Source organism: Erythrolamprus reginae, chromosome 6 (genome assembly GCF_031021105.1).
Source record: "Erythrolamprus reginae isolate rEryReg1 chromosome 6, rEryReg1.hap1, whole genome shotgun sequence".
Lineage (NCBI taxonomy): Eukaryota > Metazoa > Chordata > Lepidosauria > Squamata > Dipsadidae > Erythrolamprus > Erythrolamprus reginae.
Window position 1 is genome coordinate 36,810,712 of NC_091955.1, and position 18,957 is coordinate 36,829,668.

The following is an 18,957-nucleotide window of genomic DNA, read 5'->3' on the forward strand; positions in this document are numbered from 1 at the left end:
GTGTTAAGTGAGTTTTGTCCCATTTTATGACTTTTCTTGATACATTAACTGAATCATTACAGCTGTTATTAAATTAGTAACGCAGTAGTTAAGTGAATCTGTTTTTCACATTGACTTTACAAGTCAAAAGGTTTCAAATCATCACATGATCTTGGGACACTGCAACCGTCATGAATGTGAGTCAGTTGTCAGGCATCCAAATGTTGAACTGTTTGGTAGAAACACAACTCGCCGTGTTTGGAGGAGAAAGAATGTTGAGCTGCACCCAAAGAACACCATACCTACTGTGAAGCAAGGGGTTGGCAACATCATGCTTTGGGGATGTTTCTCTGCAAAGGTACCAGGATGACTGATCTGTGTACATGAAAGAATAAATGGGGCGATGTATTGTGAGATTTTGAGTGCAAACCCCCTTTCATGAGCAAGGACATTGAAGATGAAACATGGCTGGGTCTTTCAGCATGACAATGATTCCAAGCACGCCACCAGGGCAACGAAGCAGTGGCTTTGTAAGAAGCATTTCAAGGTCCTGGAGTGGCCTAGCCAGTCTCCAGATCTCAACCCTATAGAAAATTTTTGGAAGGAGTTGAAAGTCCATGTTGGCCAATGATAGCCCCAAAACATCACTGCCCTTGAGGAGATCTGCATGGAAAAATGGGCCAACATACCAGTAATAATGTGTGCCAACCTTGCGAGGACTTACAGAAAATGTTTGACCTCTGTCATTGCCAACAAAGGTATATAACATAGTATTGAGATTGTTATAGACCAAATACTTATTTTCCACCATAATTTGCAAATACATTTGTTAAAAATCAGACAAAGTGATTTTCTGGATGTGTTTTCTCATGTCGTCTCTCAAAGTTGAGGTCTACCTATGATGTCAATTACAGGCCTCTCATCTTTTTAAGTGGGAGCACTTGCACAATTAGTGTCTGACTAAGTATTCCCCCCACACTATACATCATTTTGTCTTTATTTCCCTTTCTGAATGATATTTTTAAAAAGAACAAAGAGTATGAAAACAAAGAAATAGAATATTCTTAGAAAATAAAAGAAACACTGATGGACCATGTAAAATAGGAAACTTCATTCCTATAAGTAGGCATAGTTGCATAGTTTGGTTTGTGGGGGGTTTTGGAGTATACCCTCCAATAGAAGAAACTTGTGTTCTCAAGTCATTTTTAATGCATGTTACTGTTAAATAAAGTGTTTATTAATTATTTATAAACTGGCTCTCTGAGTAAATGTAAATGAGACTGATGTCTAAAATAATGATTGAGTAAAACCTATTTAAAAATTCAATTTCATACTCAGAAATAATTCCTAAATATTTTGTCTTTTTAAAGAGGCCTCAAAATTTCAGATTCTTAGGAAAGAGCCTGAATCAAAGCCCATTCCTCATGTAGTGTTCTGAGAACAGAAATGTGTACAGTGATCCCTCGATTAGCACGGTCTCGATTAGCGCGAAACGCTGCAACGCGGTTTTTCAAAAAATATTAATTAAAAAATAAGTCCGCGTTTTTTTCTCTACACCACGGTTTTTCCCGCCCGATGACGTCATACTGATTGCTGATTGGCCAAAATCTCGACCAATCGTTGCAAACGCAAAAAAAAGCTTTGCAACTGTTGGAACTTGTTCAGACTTGTTGGAAGATGCCTCCTAAACGTTGCACACGGAGTGGTGGCGGCGACGCTAAAAAGAGCAGGAGGATACTCACAATTAAAGAGAAAATTGACATTTTGGACATGCTGAAAGAGGGACGCTCTTATGCAGATGTTGGTCGGCAGTATGGGATCAACGAATTGAGTGTGCGAACCATTCGGAACGACGAGAAAAAGATAAGGCAAAGTTCTCTGATGGCATTCAACAAGGCTGCAAAAAGAATGGTGACGCCTAGAAACAAGCGCCTTATGAAGATGGAAGCTGCTTTGTCCCTGTGGGTACAAGACTGCCGCAAAAAGAGCATTGCTTTGGATACCAACACCATAAGAACCAAGGCACAACAATTGTACAACCGTCTTGAAGACACAGAAGAAGGCGATGCAGATGAGGGAAACGCAGGTAAGGGCTGGGGTTTTTTATTCTGTCATTACATACTGTATTTAAGTGTTTTTTAAGGAAGGAGCAGGGAAGGAGGGAAGGAGGGAGGGAGGGAGGGAAGGAGGGAGGGGAGGGAGGGAAGGAGGGAGGGAGGGAAGGAGGGAGGGAGGGAAGGAAGGAAGGAGGGAAGGAGGTGGGCATTTACTCTGTACGCTTTCATTCAAGTCACTTCTCTCTCCCTTTCCTGTCATTCTTCTGCTTCTTCAGCCCCAGCCACATTCACAGCAAGCAAAGGGTGGTTTGAGAAATTTCAACGGCGCTATGGCCTGAAGAGTGTGTCATTGCATGGAGAAGCTGCCTCAGCAGATACAGGTGCAGCAGAAAACTTTGTCCAGCGCACGTTTAAAGACCTAATTGCAGAAGGGGGCTACCTTCCAGAACAGGTGTTCAACATGGACGAAACAGGCCTGTTCTGGAAGAGGATGCCTTCAAGGACTTTCTTGATGCAAGATGAAGCCAAAGCCCCTGGCTTTAAGGCCATGAAAGATCGAGTGACTTTGATCATGTGTGGGAATGCAGCAGGCTTTTTGATGAAGCCAGGGCTAATCTATAAGTCACGAAATCCAAGAGCCCTCAAGAACAGAAACAAGAATTCATTGCCAGTGTACTGGATGCATAATCCTAAAGCATGGATTACAAAACCCCTCACGCGGGACTGGTTTCATCAGTGCTTCATCCCACAGGTGGAGGTGTATTTGGCTCGCAAAGGACTCGATTTCAAAGTGCTTCTCCTAATGGACAATGCTGGAGGCCATGATCACCTGGACCATGAACATGATGGAGTGCAAGTCGAATTCTTGCCACCATACACCACATCGCTTATCCAGCCGATGGATCAAGGTATTATCCGTGCATTTAAGGCACTGTACACGCGCAATTCTCTTGGAAGCATCGTGGAAGCAATGGATGCTGATGAAAACTTCACATTGAAGGCCTACTGGCATCAGTACACAATTGCATCTTGTCTGAAGAACATTCAGAATGCCTTAATGGATATGAAGACACAGACAATGAATGCCTGCTGGAGGAAATTGTGGCCAGAAGTGGTGCATGATTACAAGGGATTTGCTCCCGAAGAAATCCAAGATGCTGCAGTCCAGACCTCTGTGAAGCTGGCACAGGCACTGGGTGGAGAAGGCTTCGTTGACATGACACCAGATGAAGTCAATGGTTTGCTTGATGAGCATGGCCTACCGCTGACAGACAAAGATCTGGAGGAGCTGACCAGGTCAGCGAGTGAAGAAGAGGAGGAAGAGGGAGCTGAAGAAGCTGAGGAAGAAGAAGATATTGGCCTAACGCTTGAGCGGCTTGCAGAAATGAACAGAACTGCTGCACATCTGCAACGCATGGCGGAACTTTGGGATCCCAACATGACTCGCTCTATACAGTTTAACGCCTCCCTTGACAACATCTTTGCACCATACAGATCCATGTTAGGCCAGAAAAAGAAACGGCGCCAACAACTGCCCATGACCATGTTTGTCACAAAAACCAAGAGGTCTGTCACACCATCACCTGCAGCGTCCATTGTAGAAATGGTGATAGAAGAAGATCCCTAGTTATCCCAGTTATGCTAACCCCCACCCCACCCCAAAAAATGTAAATAAATATGTTATTGTTCATAACTTAAGAGTCTTATTCAATGTGTACAGTAATGGTAATTAAGGGGATGGGAAATGGTAATTTATGGGTTAAAAGTGTTGGGACTGAGTGGCATACAGGTACTGTACTGTACATACTGTACAGAAGAATGAATGAATGAATGACTGAGTGAATGAAATTCAAACACAGGTGAGGGCTGGGGGGTTTTATTCTGTCATTACACAGTACAGTAGTTATTTAAGTGCTTTTTGAGAAAGGAGGGAGAGAAGGGAAGGAGGGAGGAAGGAGAGAAGGGAAGGAGGGAAGGAAGGAGGGAGGGAGGGAAGGAGGGAGGGTTGCCATTGCCGCCAGCGCTGCCCCAAGAAAGCCGGTGAGAGGAAGGAAGGAAGGAAGGAGGGAGGGAGGGAAGGAGGGAGGGTTGCCATTGCCGCCAACGCTGCCCCAAGAAAGCCGGTGAGAGGAAGGAAGGAAGGAAGGAGGGAGGGAGGGAGGGAGGGAAGGAGGGAGGGTTGCCATTGCCGCCAGCGCTGCCCCAAGAAAGCCGGTGAGAGGAAGGAGGGAGGGAGGGAAGGAGGGAGGGTTGCCATTGCCGCCAGCGCTGCCCCAAGAAAGCCGGTGAGAGGAAGGAAGGAGGGAGGGAGGGAAGGAGGGAAGGTTGCCATTGCCGTCAGCGCTGCCCCAAGAAAGCCGGTGAGTGGGGCGAATCGGGCGGGCGGGGGGTAGCGGCAAGGAGCCCGGAAAAATCACCATTGCATTGCCAGCCTCCGAACTTGCGTCGCTCCACCTTCTGCGCATGTGCGGCCATGAAAAAAATGGCGCGCATGCGCAGATGGTGTTTTTTACTTCCGCACCACTATAACGCGGAAATCGATTAGCGCGGGAGGTCTTGGAACGTAACCCCCGCGCTAATCGAGAGATCACTGTATTCTTTTTCAGCTAGTAAGAAGGAAAGTTTAAGTTAATTTTGAGAAGGTTCCTTGCTGTTTTGCTGTATTGTTATCAAACAATGACTTTGCCATCAGAATTTCTGCATTCAAATTTTGATACCTTTTTTATGTAAAAGGTAAAATACTGTACTAGGATTGTAGTTGGAGTCCTTGCATTTTACATATTACATTCCACATGTTGATATTTGCTGATTTTTATGACAGATGAAACAGCCATAATATATAATCATACTAATTAGTAATTCAAGATAATTACAGTATTAACTTTCTCTTTTTCTGTTTGGCATTGCTTCTTTTCTAGGTTGCACAACTTTATACAAAATAAATAAAAACATTCCTGCAATCTTAAAGAAGAGAAAGTTGAGCTTGTAGTTACTCTGGAGTGACTTTCATGGTCCATTTTTGAATAAGAATGGATATTCACAGCATGTCTGGAAAAAGAATACATTTGGTTATTTTTTTATGCCAAATTATTACTGCATTGGATGTACCTCTTGACTGTAAGTACTAACAATTCACAATCTATAAAAGATACTGATTGAACAAATTGTTGTAAACAAATATCTTGATAATCTAGAATAAATCTATATAACAATATAGAATTGCAAAGAATATGTGTGTGTGCACATTCAAGCACACATTTTCATTCCCCTTAGTTGCAGGACATTCTTGTTCATTATAAAAGTTTATTTTTCCTTTTCACCACAAATGTTCCATTAATAATTACCTTGTTCTACATTTGCTATTTTAGCATGTAGAATATATCCAAAATAAACAATTAGCAATTTGATTACCTTAGTACACATAATCTATTTAATGACTTAGCAATGAAAAGAAGTATATTTAACATAGTATAATTGAAAATATTTGAAAGGCAATAATTACTGCAATTAGGAGAAAATAGGCTATATTCTAAAAATAATCAACAATACACACCAACTAGAGCATAAGTTATAAGTACATTAGATAATTTTTACTCTGAATTACTGTTTAGAGTATTTAGTCCACTGTTCTATTGCAAAGGCTATCAGACGAGAGTAGTAAAACATACAATTTTGGCTTGAAGTTTATATTTTATCACCTTAGTAAAAAGGAATTTTTCAAGCCTATGACTTAAACACAGAATTATAATTTCTAGTGTAATGCAATAGGTTCTCACTAAAATAGTAATGAGGAATTCCTTTATTCAAACAGATGGTAATGAAATGGCAAAGTTAACAACAGGACATTATTTCTGTTACTTATTCTTCCATTTAGTTCAGTATATTGATTGCTTTTAGTTTGCAGTAGACAATTTATGCCATCCATTAATTCCATTTCCATCTCAGCCAAATGCATATGTATCAATGCTAATTATTTCATTTAGGAATAATATTTATAATTGACAATGCAACATTAAACAAAAGTTCCAAATACTTTGTTTGAAAACTATGTTGAAAACTATGTTGATAAAGTGACTTTGGTGTCTGTCAGAAAAGATCTATAATATGAATTCCTGTACTTTCTCTTTTCTTTCTATAATTTCATTACTTCTATCTTACTAACAAATAATTTTCTTTAATTCATGTTTACAATTCACTTCCTGAATCTGATACGTGGAAAAAAGCAAAACTTCTTGAAGAATGTAAGTTCTGCCCACAAGCCTACACAAAAAATTATGTGTGTGACTTAGTACAATTTTTAAGTGCTGAAACCATTTTATTGTGTTTTTAATATTTTGTACAGATGATAGCTTATAGAAACCATACACAAGAAAAAATTGGCATGATTTAAAATATTATTTAAATATTTATTTTTAATATTTAAACGATACTGTGTTTTCCCAAAAATATAACCTATCCTGAAAACAAGCCCTAGCTGAATTTTCACACCTGCACCTAAAATAAGCCCTACCCCCAAAATAATGCCTAATTAAGTCCCACCCACTATTTGGCTGTACAAGGTGGGGTGAGGCAAATCTGTAAAAACCAAACTAATGGGGTTTGTAGGACGAAAGGAGGTGGGAGGGTGTGGACTGCCCCATGCATTTCTTACTGACTTACCTGAGGGTCCCACAGCCAGGCCATCAATGTCCTGACAACTGCCTGGCCTCATGGCAATGGCTTCAAAAACTCTGCCCAGAACCCTGCCTGGCCACCGGCCCATTTCTCCTTGCTCATGGCTACAACGGAGCAGGAGGCTGAGCGACATATATGGGAGTTGCTGCAAGACGAGTCTTAAAAACAATAGTTCAGACCTAACTTCTCACAAAAAAAAAGATCTTGTGAAGTTGGAAGGTCTGAACTACTTTTTTACTGTAGTCCCACAGACTACCTTTGCTGGCGCAGAGGCTGAGAACGGAGCTGGAAAGCAGGTTAGGGAAGGGATGTGGCTGCCCTGGGATGGGGTGGGAGTATGGCATGTGTGGCCTGTCTGAAAGGCCCTCAGTTAAACTGATATAGGGCATGTGGGGCAGCTCTGCACCCCCACCTTGATTTGTCCTCTATCCCCTCACTTCGTTCTTCATTGTTTGCCACTTCTTCTCATTGTTTGTTCCTGTAATGGAGCCGGGGGCTGAACGATGCACCGGTATGGCAGCTACAAAGAGAGACAGTGGAAGAGTAGAGGATGAAGCAGGGGTGTGTGTGTGTGGAGCTTCCCCCCAAGCCCTTACCTGAGCACCCCACAATCAGGCCATGAACATTCTGACAACTGCCTTGTCTTGTGGTGGTTCCAGCAATCCCACCCAGGACCTCACGTGTGTTGCTCAGCCCCCTGCTTTGTTGTGGCAGGGTCCTGGATTAGTTTTCTGGAGATGCTGCTACGAGGCCAGGCAATTGTCAGGATGTTGATGGCCTGGCTATGGGGCCTTAAGTAAGTCAGTGGAGAAAAGCTCCGCATCTTCCAACCCCCACTGTCTCATTTCATCTTCCACCCTCCCCCCACTGCCCCGCTTTGTGGCCACTGCACTGATGCAGTGATGAAGGCCACTGCACTGCACCTTTCCTCCTGCTCTATTACAGCAGTAAGCAAGAAAAAGAAGTGGTGAAGAATGAAGTGAGGTAGTAGCAAACAAAGCTCTCTCTCTCTCTCTCTCTGAAGGTGCTTCAGTGCCTTGTCGACTGCTTCTCATTCAGCAGTTTTCTCTCTTTCTTCTCCTCCTCCTTCAGACAAAACCTGTGCTTCTCGTCTATCCATTGCAGCACAGTGCCCAGGATTTACTTTGACAGCTGCAGAGCTTGGGGGATGGTCAATCCCCATTTGTGGCATGATGGAGAAGACAGAAGACAATCTCCTCACCAGACCAGACCAGTTTGGTGGGGATGGATTGGGAAATTGAGCGGCACCGAAAGCAGCTGAAGGGCTTGAACAGCACACTTTCAACTGCTTTAGGCACTGCTCGGTTTCCCACCCCACTTTCCCACTCTCTCACCCCACCTCATGGCGGCAGTACCAGCTATGCTCTCTATGGGGGCCTGCAGCTGATCTGAAGTGCACAGACCAATGCTCTTTGGATACCTTCCTCCTTCTATCTCCTGCTGCGCTCGGCCTCCGCGTGATCGCCACTTCCTGTGTGTGTATGAAGGGGATGGGGAATGCCAGCCATGCCAGGCCTTGAGATGAAAACAAAATAAGACCATCCCAAAAATAATCCTGAAAGAAAATAAAACCGGGTCTTATTTTTGGGAAAACATGGTATATACCTATCCATTTAGGAATTTATATAGTCTTTAAACTCATAGAAAAACACTTTTAAAAACAAGTTCGATTGAATGCATTTAGTGCACATTATTTAAGAAGGATTTAGAGATTTGATTGCATTTTGGAAGCTGAAACCCAAAGGAATTTTTCCTATTTAAAATGTCTCTTGTTCATTAAATGTACACGGTCTAATGCCAAAGCAAGAGGAGAAGATGTTGCTGATGTTCCAGATAGATCAATATTCATCTGTACACAAAGTGTGTTATTTGCTCAAGCTTTCTTCCTTTTGCTATTTTGATTGATGGGCATGTACAATTAGAATTTTGCTTTCCATAAACTCATATAAATGTATTATTAACTTTTTTAAAGTATTAGACTAAGAAAAATAGAATACCATATTTTTTGGAGTATTAGATGTTCTGTACTAGAAGACACACCTACCTTTTTGGGGGAGTAAAACAAGGATAAAAAAATCTGCCTCTTCCTCCCAGCAATTTGCCTCCCTGCAGCAAAGTCTGTTTCAGTTTCACTTTCAGCATCAGCATAGCCTGATTAGCACAAGGTGAAAAAAATCTGCCTCTGCCTCCAAGCAATTTGCCTCCTTGTTACATTCTCCATAGTGGGTGGAACAGGTTAACTCCATCTGTCTGCTTATTGGACTGAGTCTGCAAACTGTGATGATACACCTCCTCCCATTGTCCTCCCAGTTTTTAGACTCAGTCAAGCTTTGGACTAGATGTGTTTCTGTGGTTATCTTCCATTCCTCAATACTTTTCGATATTTTCCCACCTTTTCATCTTTTCATCGATCTATCCAGTTTAACAAGCTCCTGCTCGAATGTGGTAGAGTAGCTTTCCATTCCAGTGTGAAAGGCTTTTAGCCTGAATCCACTGAAGGCTGTGTGGCAGTGATCCGACTGCCTGGAGGCTGTGGATCAGGCAGCACCCACAGGTTCGCTCCGGAATTCTGATTCTCTATCTCTCTGGGTGAGACAGGCCTGTGAGCCACTTGGGCTCAGAAAAAGCAGTTGCTTTGTCAGGCAATGCTCACAAGATTAGTTTCACAGCATCTGGCCCTGGAACTTGTAAGAATTGTATGCCAAGCTCCAAAGTGATCAGATAGACATGGAGGTGAGTTCAGATCATCCAGAGGTTTCCTGAAGCACAAAGCAAGCTAGGAGATGTCTGATATCTTGCCTGATCTCAGGCATTCTACAGAGCCCCACCATCCAGAGTGCTCAGTGCAGCAGGGTCAAATAAGACATGTCTGCCTCACAAAGGATTTCTAAATGGCAGATGCCATAATTGGAAATTCTGATCCTGTGGCGGGATACCTGGTTCCCTCCCTACAAGTCACAGTTCAGGTTGCAGGCCCCTCAGGATGTAGGGACCTGCATGCAAAAGGACAGCCATCGAGCCTCATGTCAGTGGGCCGGCAAAGAGGCCTCCAAGGCCTCAGAAAGGGATAAGAAGCGTTGGCAGAGGGTCATCAAAGGGGAGATTGTGAAGGCCCAGAGGGAGGCTGAGAGGAGGCCACACGATCATCTCCTCGGGGAGCAGGCAAGTCCCCATTCATTTGCCTCACAGGCCTCAATTCTGCCTGGGCCTCAGGAGGACCTGTATACCTCCATATCAGCCTTCAATCTGCCTGGCAACAGTGAGTACTCCCACCATCCATTGCCAGAGCATAGACCCGCAGAGTTGGCCTGGGAGTAGCCTGTAAGTCATAGAGCTCCCCTAGCTGAAGCTACTTTCACTCCTACAGTTGCGGGCCTTCGATTACTTGAGCAGTCAGAGCCCCCATTACCTGCTAACATGGGAGCCCTTATCTCTGAAGCTACCAAACAGGAAAGATGCAGGCCTACAACAAATGGCAACTTCGGAAGTATATGATCACCTAAGGCTCCAGTCTTGCCATCAGGGATCCCAGAAAATAAGGGACCTTTATCCCCCACAAGGGCTCTACCTGCCTGCCTCCTCCAGTCACACATCCATATCAAGAACTATCTGATGACAAAAGCCTGAACAGCCCCTTTTGTGGGCCTTTTTCGACCATCAGTGTTCAGATCATTACTCACTAGCCCAACATCCTATGGTCTGACAGTTCATAAGGGGAGTGACTAAGCTCAAGCCACCAGAGCCTAGCTGGGACCTGTCTAAGGTTACTGGGGGGCCCTTTGGACCCTTGAGGATGACCTGTCTCCGATGATTCCTTACCTTTTAGTGGCCATCACATTGGCCAGGTGGGTGTCAAGATTGGCAGACTTATCCATTAGACAGGACCTTTGCGTGTTCCACTCTGCTGTTGGACCCCTCATTTGTCCTAAAGATAAATACCTGGTTCCATAGGGCGCAGGAACTGGGTTTGTTTGTTTGTTTGTTTGCTATTTTTGTTAATGCTGCCCTCCTCCTTAGACCCAGGGCGGCTTACAACATGTTAGCAATAGCACTTCTCAACAGAGCCAGCATATTGCCCCCATAATCCGGGTCCTCATTTTACCTACCTCTGAAGGATGGGAAGCTGAGTCAACCTTGAGCCGGTGATGAGATTTGAACTGCTGACCTGCAGATCTAGCAGTCAGCTTTAGTGGCCTGCAGTACTGCATTCTACCCACTGCACCACCTCGGCTCGCCACCTTGCCCAACTTCTGTCCCCAAACAGTTCATTGCTTGAAGCAGAGGTGGCATACTCTGGATGTGAGGAGTGCCCTCCATCAGGAAGACCTCCCCACTGAAACATACAGAATCCCTGTTTCTCTCTTTTCAACCACACGCGCTTGGCAACAAGGTAACCACTTCAACCATAGGGAGATAGATTAGATCAGTGATGGGGAACCTTTTTTGGTCTGTGTGTGGGGGGGATGTGCATGCGTGCCCACACCCATAATTCCATGTACCCCCTGCACATGTGCACAAGACCCCCCACTCCTGGCACATGATGGCACACTGGTATAGTGAGTTTGATTATTGAATCGTTATGTATGTATTTTAATTGGTTCTTTAGTTTTTAGTTGTAACTTTGAATTTTAATTATTTGGATTTCAATATACAGTGATACCTCATCTTACGAACTTAATTCGTTCCGTGACGATGTTTGTAAGTAGAAACATTTGTAAGATGAAATAATGTTTTCCATAGGAATCAATGTAAAAGCAAATAATGCGTGCAAACCCATTAGGAAAATCCAAACTTTTAAGGCTTAAAAAAAAGCGGCGGGAGGACAAAGTGAAGGCTAACGGAATGGAGACGGACAGTGAGGAGAAGCGAGGAATGGAGGTCCTAACAAAGGCTAACACCCCCCCCAAATTGCTCCCAAAATCACCCCTCCAGATGCTTCCTATGCCACCACAAATTGCCTCCAAAATCACTTCTCCAAAAGCTTCCTACACCGCCCCAAATCGCTCCTAAAAGCGCCCCTCCAAAACCTTCCTACGCTGCCCCAAATCACTCCAAAAATCACCCCTTCAAATGCTTCCTACACCGCCACAAATTGCTCCCAAAATCACCCCTCCAAAACCACCCTATGCCACCCCAAATCACTCCAAAAATCACCCCTCCAAAAACTTCCTATGTTGCCCCAAATCACTCAAAAAATCACCCCTTCAAACACTTCCTATGCCACCCCAAATCACCTCCAAAATCACCTCTCCAAAAGCTTCCTATGCACCCCAAATCGCTCCCAAAATCACCCCTTCAAAGCCTTCCTACACCACCACAAATGACTCCAAAATTACCCCTCCAAAAGCTTCCTACGCTGCCCCAAATCACTCAAAAAATCACCCCTTCAAACGCTTCCTACACCGCCACAAATTGCTCCCAAAATCACCCCTCCAAAACCACCCTATGCCACCCCAAATCACTCCAAAAATCACCCCTCCAAAAACTTCCTACGTTGCCCCAAATCACTCAAAAAATCACCCATTCAAACACTTCCTATGCCACCCCAAATCGCCTCCAAAATCACCTCTCCAAAAGCTTCCTATGCACCCCAAATCGCTCCCAAAATCACCCCTTCAAAGCCTTCCTACACCACCACAAATGACTCCAAAATCACCCCTCCAAAAACTTCTTACGTTGCCCCAAATCACTCCAAAAATCACCCCTCCAAAAGCTTCCTACATTGCCCCAAATCACTCCCAAAATCACCCCTCCAAAAGCTTCCTACGTTGCCCCAAATCACTCCAAAAATCACCCCTCCAAAACTTCCTATGCCACCCCAAATCGCCTCCAAAATCACCCCTTCAGACACTTCCTATGCCACCCCAAATCAAACTCTTAACGAAGGCAAATGGAGTGAAGAAAGGCAGCAAGGAGAAACGAGGCAAACACTCACTATGCCACCCAAATCGAGGTCCTAACGAAGGCAAATGGAGTGAACAAAGGCAACAAGGAGAAATGAGGCATTTTGGTGATTTTGGATGACTTCGGAAGCGATTTGGGGTGGCGTAGGAAACTTTTGGAGGGGTGATTTTGGGAGCAATTTGGGGCGGCATACCAAGCTTTTGGAGAGGTGATTTTGGGAACGATGGGGTTGCGTAGCAAGCTTGGAGAGGTGATTTGGGGAGCGATTTGGGGCGGCACAGGTAGCTTTTGGAGAGGTGATTTTGGGAACGATTTGGGGTGGCGTAGCAAGCTTGGAGAGGTCATTTGAGGAGCAATTTGGGACAGCATAGGTAGCTTTTGGAGGGGTGATTTTGGGAGCGATTTGGGGTGGCATAGGAAGCTTTTGGAGAGGTGATTTTGGGAGCAATTTGGGGCGGCATAGGAACCTTTTGGAGGGGTGATTTTGGCAGCGAGATGGGGCAAAGGAAGCGGTAGGCTAGGTGGGACTTTGGCAGCAGGATGGGGCGGCTGTGGGGAGCAGAGAAAGTGGAAGGCTAGAGGGGAAAGTGACAGGGAAATGGGGCAGCTCCGGTGTTCCCCTCTTCAGGATTGCAGGTGCAAGCAAAAGGAGGTGGGGAATCCCGGTGGGAGCGGCAAGCAAATGGGAAATCCCGGCGGTGACAGTCACAAGGCAGGGGCATCCCTGCAGCAGTAAGAGAGCCCACGTGCAGTAAGAGAGCCCACAGCTGGGCTCGGGTTTGTAAGGTAAAAATGATTCTTAAGATGAGGCAAACAAATCTTAAACACCAGGTTCGCATCTCAAAAAGTTTGTATGAACAGGCGTTTGTAAGATGAGGTATCACTGTATATTGCTTCTTTCATATATTGCAATCCACCGTTTCTTTCATATGTTGTAAGCTGCCCCAAGTCCTCGGGGAGAGGTGGCATATAAATCCAATAAACTTAAACTTTTCACTCTCTCCAGGTTTCGGAGCTTTTCTGGGAGCCTGGGGAGGGCAAAACGGCCTCCCCCCTGGAGGCCATGTGGGGGTCAGAAATGGCCCATTTTAAGTTGGAAAACAGAATGTTTCCGGTCTCTGGAGGATCACCAAAGGGGTGGGGAAGGCCATTTTTACCCTCCCCAGGCTCTTAGAAAAGCTCTAGAGCTTGGGAGAGCAAAAAATAGGCCTTCCCCAACCCCCCTGGAGGCTGAAAACAGGCTGTTTCCCAACTCCTGGTGGACCCAGAAGGCCGAAGAATCAGCTGGCGGGCAGACACATGTGTGCCAGACCTGAGCTAATGTGCCAACTTATATGGCTTGCATGCCATAGGTTCACTATCACAAGATTAGAGCATGTATAGCTGAAGCGTATGAATTGGAGACATTACCGGTACCTAGACAACTTGTCAGCACCTGAAATAGCATCTGAGAATAAATCAAATTCCAGTCCAATTCTCTCATTCAAGATTTGATTTATTATCAGAGCCATGTTGATCATGCCCTTGCCATCCCGAAACTAACTTCCTTCCAGTATCCCATCCTGTTAAGGTTCATCCCCCCCATCCCCACACCCACAAGTTCATCACCAGGATCAGTCCAAGTTCAGGGATTTCACTGACCTCCTTACATGTCCAGTCAGCAAAGCAGTGGAAGTGATGTGCCGGTGCCTGGAGGCTGTTGGGGCCTGGATGGGTGCCAACAAACTCAAACTCGACCCAGACAAGACAGAGTGGCTGTGGGTCTTGCCTCCCAAGGACAATTCCATCTGTCCATCCATTACCCTGGGGGGGGGAACTACTGACCCCCTCAGAGAGGGTTCGTAACTTGGGCGTCCTCCTCGATCCACAACTGACATTGGAACATCATCTTTCAGCTGTGGTGAGGAGGGCGTTTGCCCAGGTTCGCCTGGTGCACCAGTTGCAGCCCTATTTGGACAGGAAGTCATTGCTCACAGTCACTCATGCCCTCATCACCTCAAGGTTTGATTACTGCAACGCTCTCTACATGGGGCTACCTTTGAAAAGTGTTTGGAAACTTCAGATCGTGCAGAACGCAGCCGCGAGGGCCATCGTGGGGCTTCCAAGATTTGCCCATGTTTCTTCAACACTCCGTGGCTTGCATTGGCTGCCGATCAGTTTCCGGTCACAATTCAAAGTGTTGGTCATGACCTTTAAAGCCCTACATGGCATTGGACCAGATTACCTCCGGAACCGCCTGCTACCGCACAAATCCCAGCGACCAATAAGGTCCCACAGAGTTGGCCTTCTCCGAGTCCCATCGACTAAACAATGTTGTTTGGCGGACCCCAGGGGAAGAGCCTTCTGGAACCAACTCCCCCCGGAGATTAGAACTGCCCCCACCCTCCCTGTTTTTCGTAAACTACTCAAGACTCATTTATACCGCCAGGCATGGGGGAGTTGAGATAGCTCTTCCCCCTAGGCCATTACAAGTTATGTATGGTATGTTTGTGTGTATGTTTGGTTTTATAATAGGGGTTTTTAGTTGCTTTTTATTATTGGATTGTACATGTTGTGTTTATTATTGTTGTTAGCCGCCCCGAGTCTACGGAGAGGGGCGGCATACAAATCAAATAAATAATAATAATAATAATAATAATTATTATTATTATTATTATTATTATTATTATTATTATTATTATTAATTATCCTCCAGTACAGAAAAAAGTGCAGAACCTTGAACTCTAAGAAAGGAATTTGTTGTAGCTAATAACTTTCCCTCTCATGCAACTACCCCTCCCAGTTCCCATAATATTATTCTACTGTGGCAGGCCAAAGTCTCTAACTCCAAATGATGGCTTTATCCTGACAGGCGCCCCCTCCCCCTTTCGCAAAGAATAAGCAACTGCTGAAACAATAGAATAAAATACACATGGGCTAGTATTGCTCTCAACCCCCCCCTCTCCCTCCCAGGGGACCCTTAGGCTTGGTTGGATATTTTTCGTCGAACTGTTTAATTAGCCTATCAGCTTTGATATCCTGATTCTTAGCCAGGTAGCCTCTGACAAAGGGTACCCCTTCCAATGAATTAAGTACTGTAATTGGCCATGGAAAATGCAGGAATCCATAATCTATTTCACTTCATAGTGAGTTTCCCCCTGTATAACCTAAGAAGGAAGGGGTGATTGCGTACGTAGCCAAATGTTGGACCAGATCACCCATTTTAGCAGGCTGCAGTGGAATACAGGGTGGATCTTACCTAGGATTCTAGGTAATGCAAGCTACACCGTGACTGGGTTGATTACTTTCACAATTGGGAAAGGGCCTAGAAATTTTGGACCTAGCTTTTTGCTGGGCAGTTTTAACCGAATGTGCTTGGTTGACCTTATCCCCCATTTGAAAGGGGAGGTTGGAGTGATCAATGTTTGTTTGCTTGCTTCTTGTAGGCTTCCGCTGCCTCAACAGCTGACTTTTTGCTGTCCTCCCATCCTCTCTTTAGTTTCTCCATCCACTCTGCCAACATTATGGATGATGCAGCCTTGTGCAAAACAGTCGACATACACACAGCAGAGTTATAGCAAGGGTGTAGATGTGTGATCAGCCAGTAAAAGACATAGTATTTAACAAAGTATTACTTACATATATACAACACAAAGTAGCAAAAGATAGCAAACCGCACACAGCCATGCATAGTTAAGAATATCTCAAAGTAAACTCTCTCCCCCCCACAGGGAAAAGTACTTGCGCCCTCTTATGGCCAAACCAGTCAAAGCTCTTAGAGACATATTACAACTTTACAGTTATAAACTATCATTTATAGTTTAATACATGGCAACCCCAAAACAGGTGAGTACCATGTACTAACAATCTCCCCCCTTGGGGTTGACAATATAATGTACATTTAATACAGTTTTACATTCACTGTTTCAGGTTGTACCTAGTACAATTCTCAACATGTAGTTGAGCTCTTTCTTACTTGGTGAAATTGCCAGCTACGTTATCTGCACTCTGACAGTACTCAAGCTTGATCATCCCATCCTTAACACACTGTCTTACGTTCAGGTACTTTAAGTCTGTATGTTTTGATCTTGTCTTGGCAGCTCTCCCTTTTGCCATACTTATAGCTGACTGATTGTCTTCATATACCATAATAGGCTTATGGCACTCTATACCTAAGTCAAGCAGCAACTGCCGATATACCACCAAATCTGTACATAACTGTGACAGACTAGCAAATTCGGCCTCCATTGTAGACAGACTAAGGTGTTGCTGTCTCATTGACTTCCATCCTACCAAGGCTCCACCAAAAAGAATAGCTGAACCAGTTGTAGACTTCCTGGTCACATTATCAGAGGCAAAACTGGCATCTGCATATGCCTTCAATTTCAAACTATCATCAGGTTCCAAATATAAACCATGATGCATGGTAACTTTCAAATATCGCAAAATTCTCTTTGTCGCCTTCCATTGATATTCAGTCGGCTCCTTATTGTACCGTGCCAACTAATTCACGTTATATGCTAAATCCGGCCGTGACCAATTTCCCAAATACGACAAGCTTCCTATAAGCGAACAATACAGTCCTTTATTGATTCATTGTCCTGGGGGACTTTAACTTACCATCACTTGGCGAATCCTCTGGGTTAGCACAGGAGTTCATGGCCACCATGACAGCCATGGACCTGAGCCAAGTAGTTCAGGGTCTGACTCACGAGTGGGGGCATTCACCTGACATGATATTTCTCTCGGAGCAACTGAGTAATGGTCTGAGACTAAGGGGCTTAGATGTTTTGCCTTTGTCATGATCAGACCATTTTCTACTCGGGCTTGACCTCAAGTCTCCTATCCTCCCCTGCAGGGAGGCGCAACCGATTAGATGGTTCCACCCCAGATGCCTAATGGACCCAGAGGGCTTTCAGAGGGCGCTTGGGGTTCTACCAGATTCACTTGTTCACAGTTTGGCAGAGTCTCTTGCCGGGGCCTGGAACAAGGCTGCGACGGAGGCTCTTGACCAGATTGCACCATTGTGACCTGTCTGTGGCACTAAACCCTGGAGAGCTCCTTAGTTTACCAAGGAACTCCAGGTTTTGAAATGCCAGAAGAGACGTCTAGAGAAGTGGTGGAGGAAAAGTAAATCTGAGTCCGATTGAACACTTGTAAGAGCTCATATTAAGAGTTTCAAAGTGCGCCCCCTTCTCAAGAAGCCTTCCCTGGACCCAGCCGTACTTAACATACTTATCGTCCAGTCTCTAACCTCCCCTTTATGGGGAAGGTTGTTGAGAAGGTGTTGTCGCTCCAGCTCCAACAGTCCTTAGAAGAAGCCAATTATCTAGGCCCTCAACAGTCAGGATTCAGGGCTGGCTACATCACAGAAACTGCTTTGGTTGCGCTGATAAATGATCTCTGGCGGGGTTTATCCTTTGTCCTGGTGCTTCTTGAGCTCTCAGCAGCTTTCAATACCATCGACCATAGTATCCTTCTATGCCGGCTGGAGGGATTGGGAATGAGAGGCAATGTTTTGCAGTGGTTCTCCTCTTACCTCTCCGGTCGGTCGCAGTCGGTGTTAGTGGGGGGTCAGGGGTTGATCTCTGGGTCCTCTCCCCCTTACTATTTAATATCTACATGAAACCACTGGGTGAGATCATCCAAGGGCATGGGGTGAGGTATTATCAATATGCTGATGATACCCAGTTATACATCTCCACCCCTGTCGAGTCGGTCAAGCAGTGGAAGTGATCTGCCAATGCCTGGTGGCTGTTAGGGTCTGGATGGGTCTCAACAGGCTCAAACTAAACCCTGACAAGACAGAGTGGCTGTGGGTTTTGCCTTCCAAGGACAATCCCATCTGTCAGTCCATTACCCCGGGGGGGGGGGAATTATTGACTCCCTTGGAGAGGGTTTGCAACTTGGGCATCCTCCTCGATCCACAGCTAACATTAGAAAACCATCTTTCTGCTGTGACGAGGGCATTTGCACAGGTTCGCCTGGTGCACCAGTTGCGGCCTTATTTGGATAGAGAGTCATTACTCACAATCACTCATGCCCTCATCACCTCGAAGTTCGACTACTGCAATGCTCTCTACATGTGGCTACTTCTGAAGAGTGTTCGGAAACTTCAGATCATGCAGAATACAGCCGTGAGAACAATTCTGGCCCTTCCTAGATTCGCCCACGTCTCGTCAACACTCCGTGGCCTGCACTGGCTGCCGATTAGTTTCCGGTCACAATTCAAAGTGTTGGTAATAACCTATAAAGCCCTATATAGCATCAAACCAGAATATCTTCGGGACCATTTTCTGCCGCACAAATCCCAGCGGCCAATTAGGTCCCACAGAGTTGGCCT

General features: G+C 45.1%; 1 protein-coding gene across 9 annotated transcripts in view; it reads left to right on the plus strand.

Moving 5' to 3' along the window:
- The window catches only part of NRCAM (neuronal cell adhesion molecule), a 409,870-nt gene that overhangs the window by 89,747 nt on the left and 301,166 nt on the right, over positions 1-18,957 (plus strand). For 7 of the 9 annotated variants that reach the window (XM_070755532.1, XM_070755535.1, XM_070755536.1 and 4 more), the window contains exons 2-3: positions 4,955-5,153; positions 6,260-6,277. In XM_070755532.1, the coding sequence (XP_070611633.1) occupies positions 5,066-5,153; positions 6,260-6,277 (106 nt within the window). In that variant the 5' untranslated portion in view covers positions 4,955-5,065. The remainder of the gene's footprint in view (positions 1-4,954; positions 5,154-6,259; positions 6,278-18,957) is intronic. The other 2 variants (XM_070755533.1, XM_070755534.1) reach the window with 2 other exon arrangements.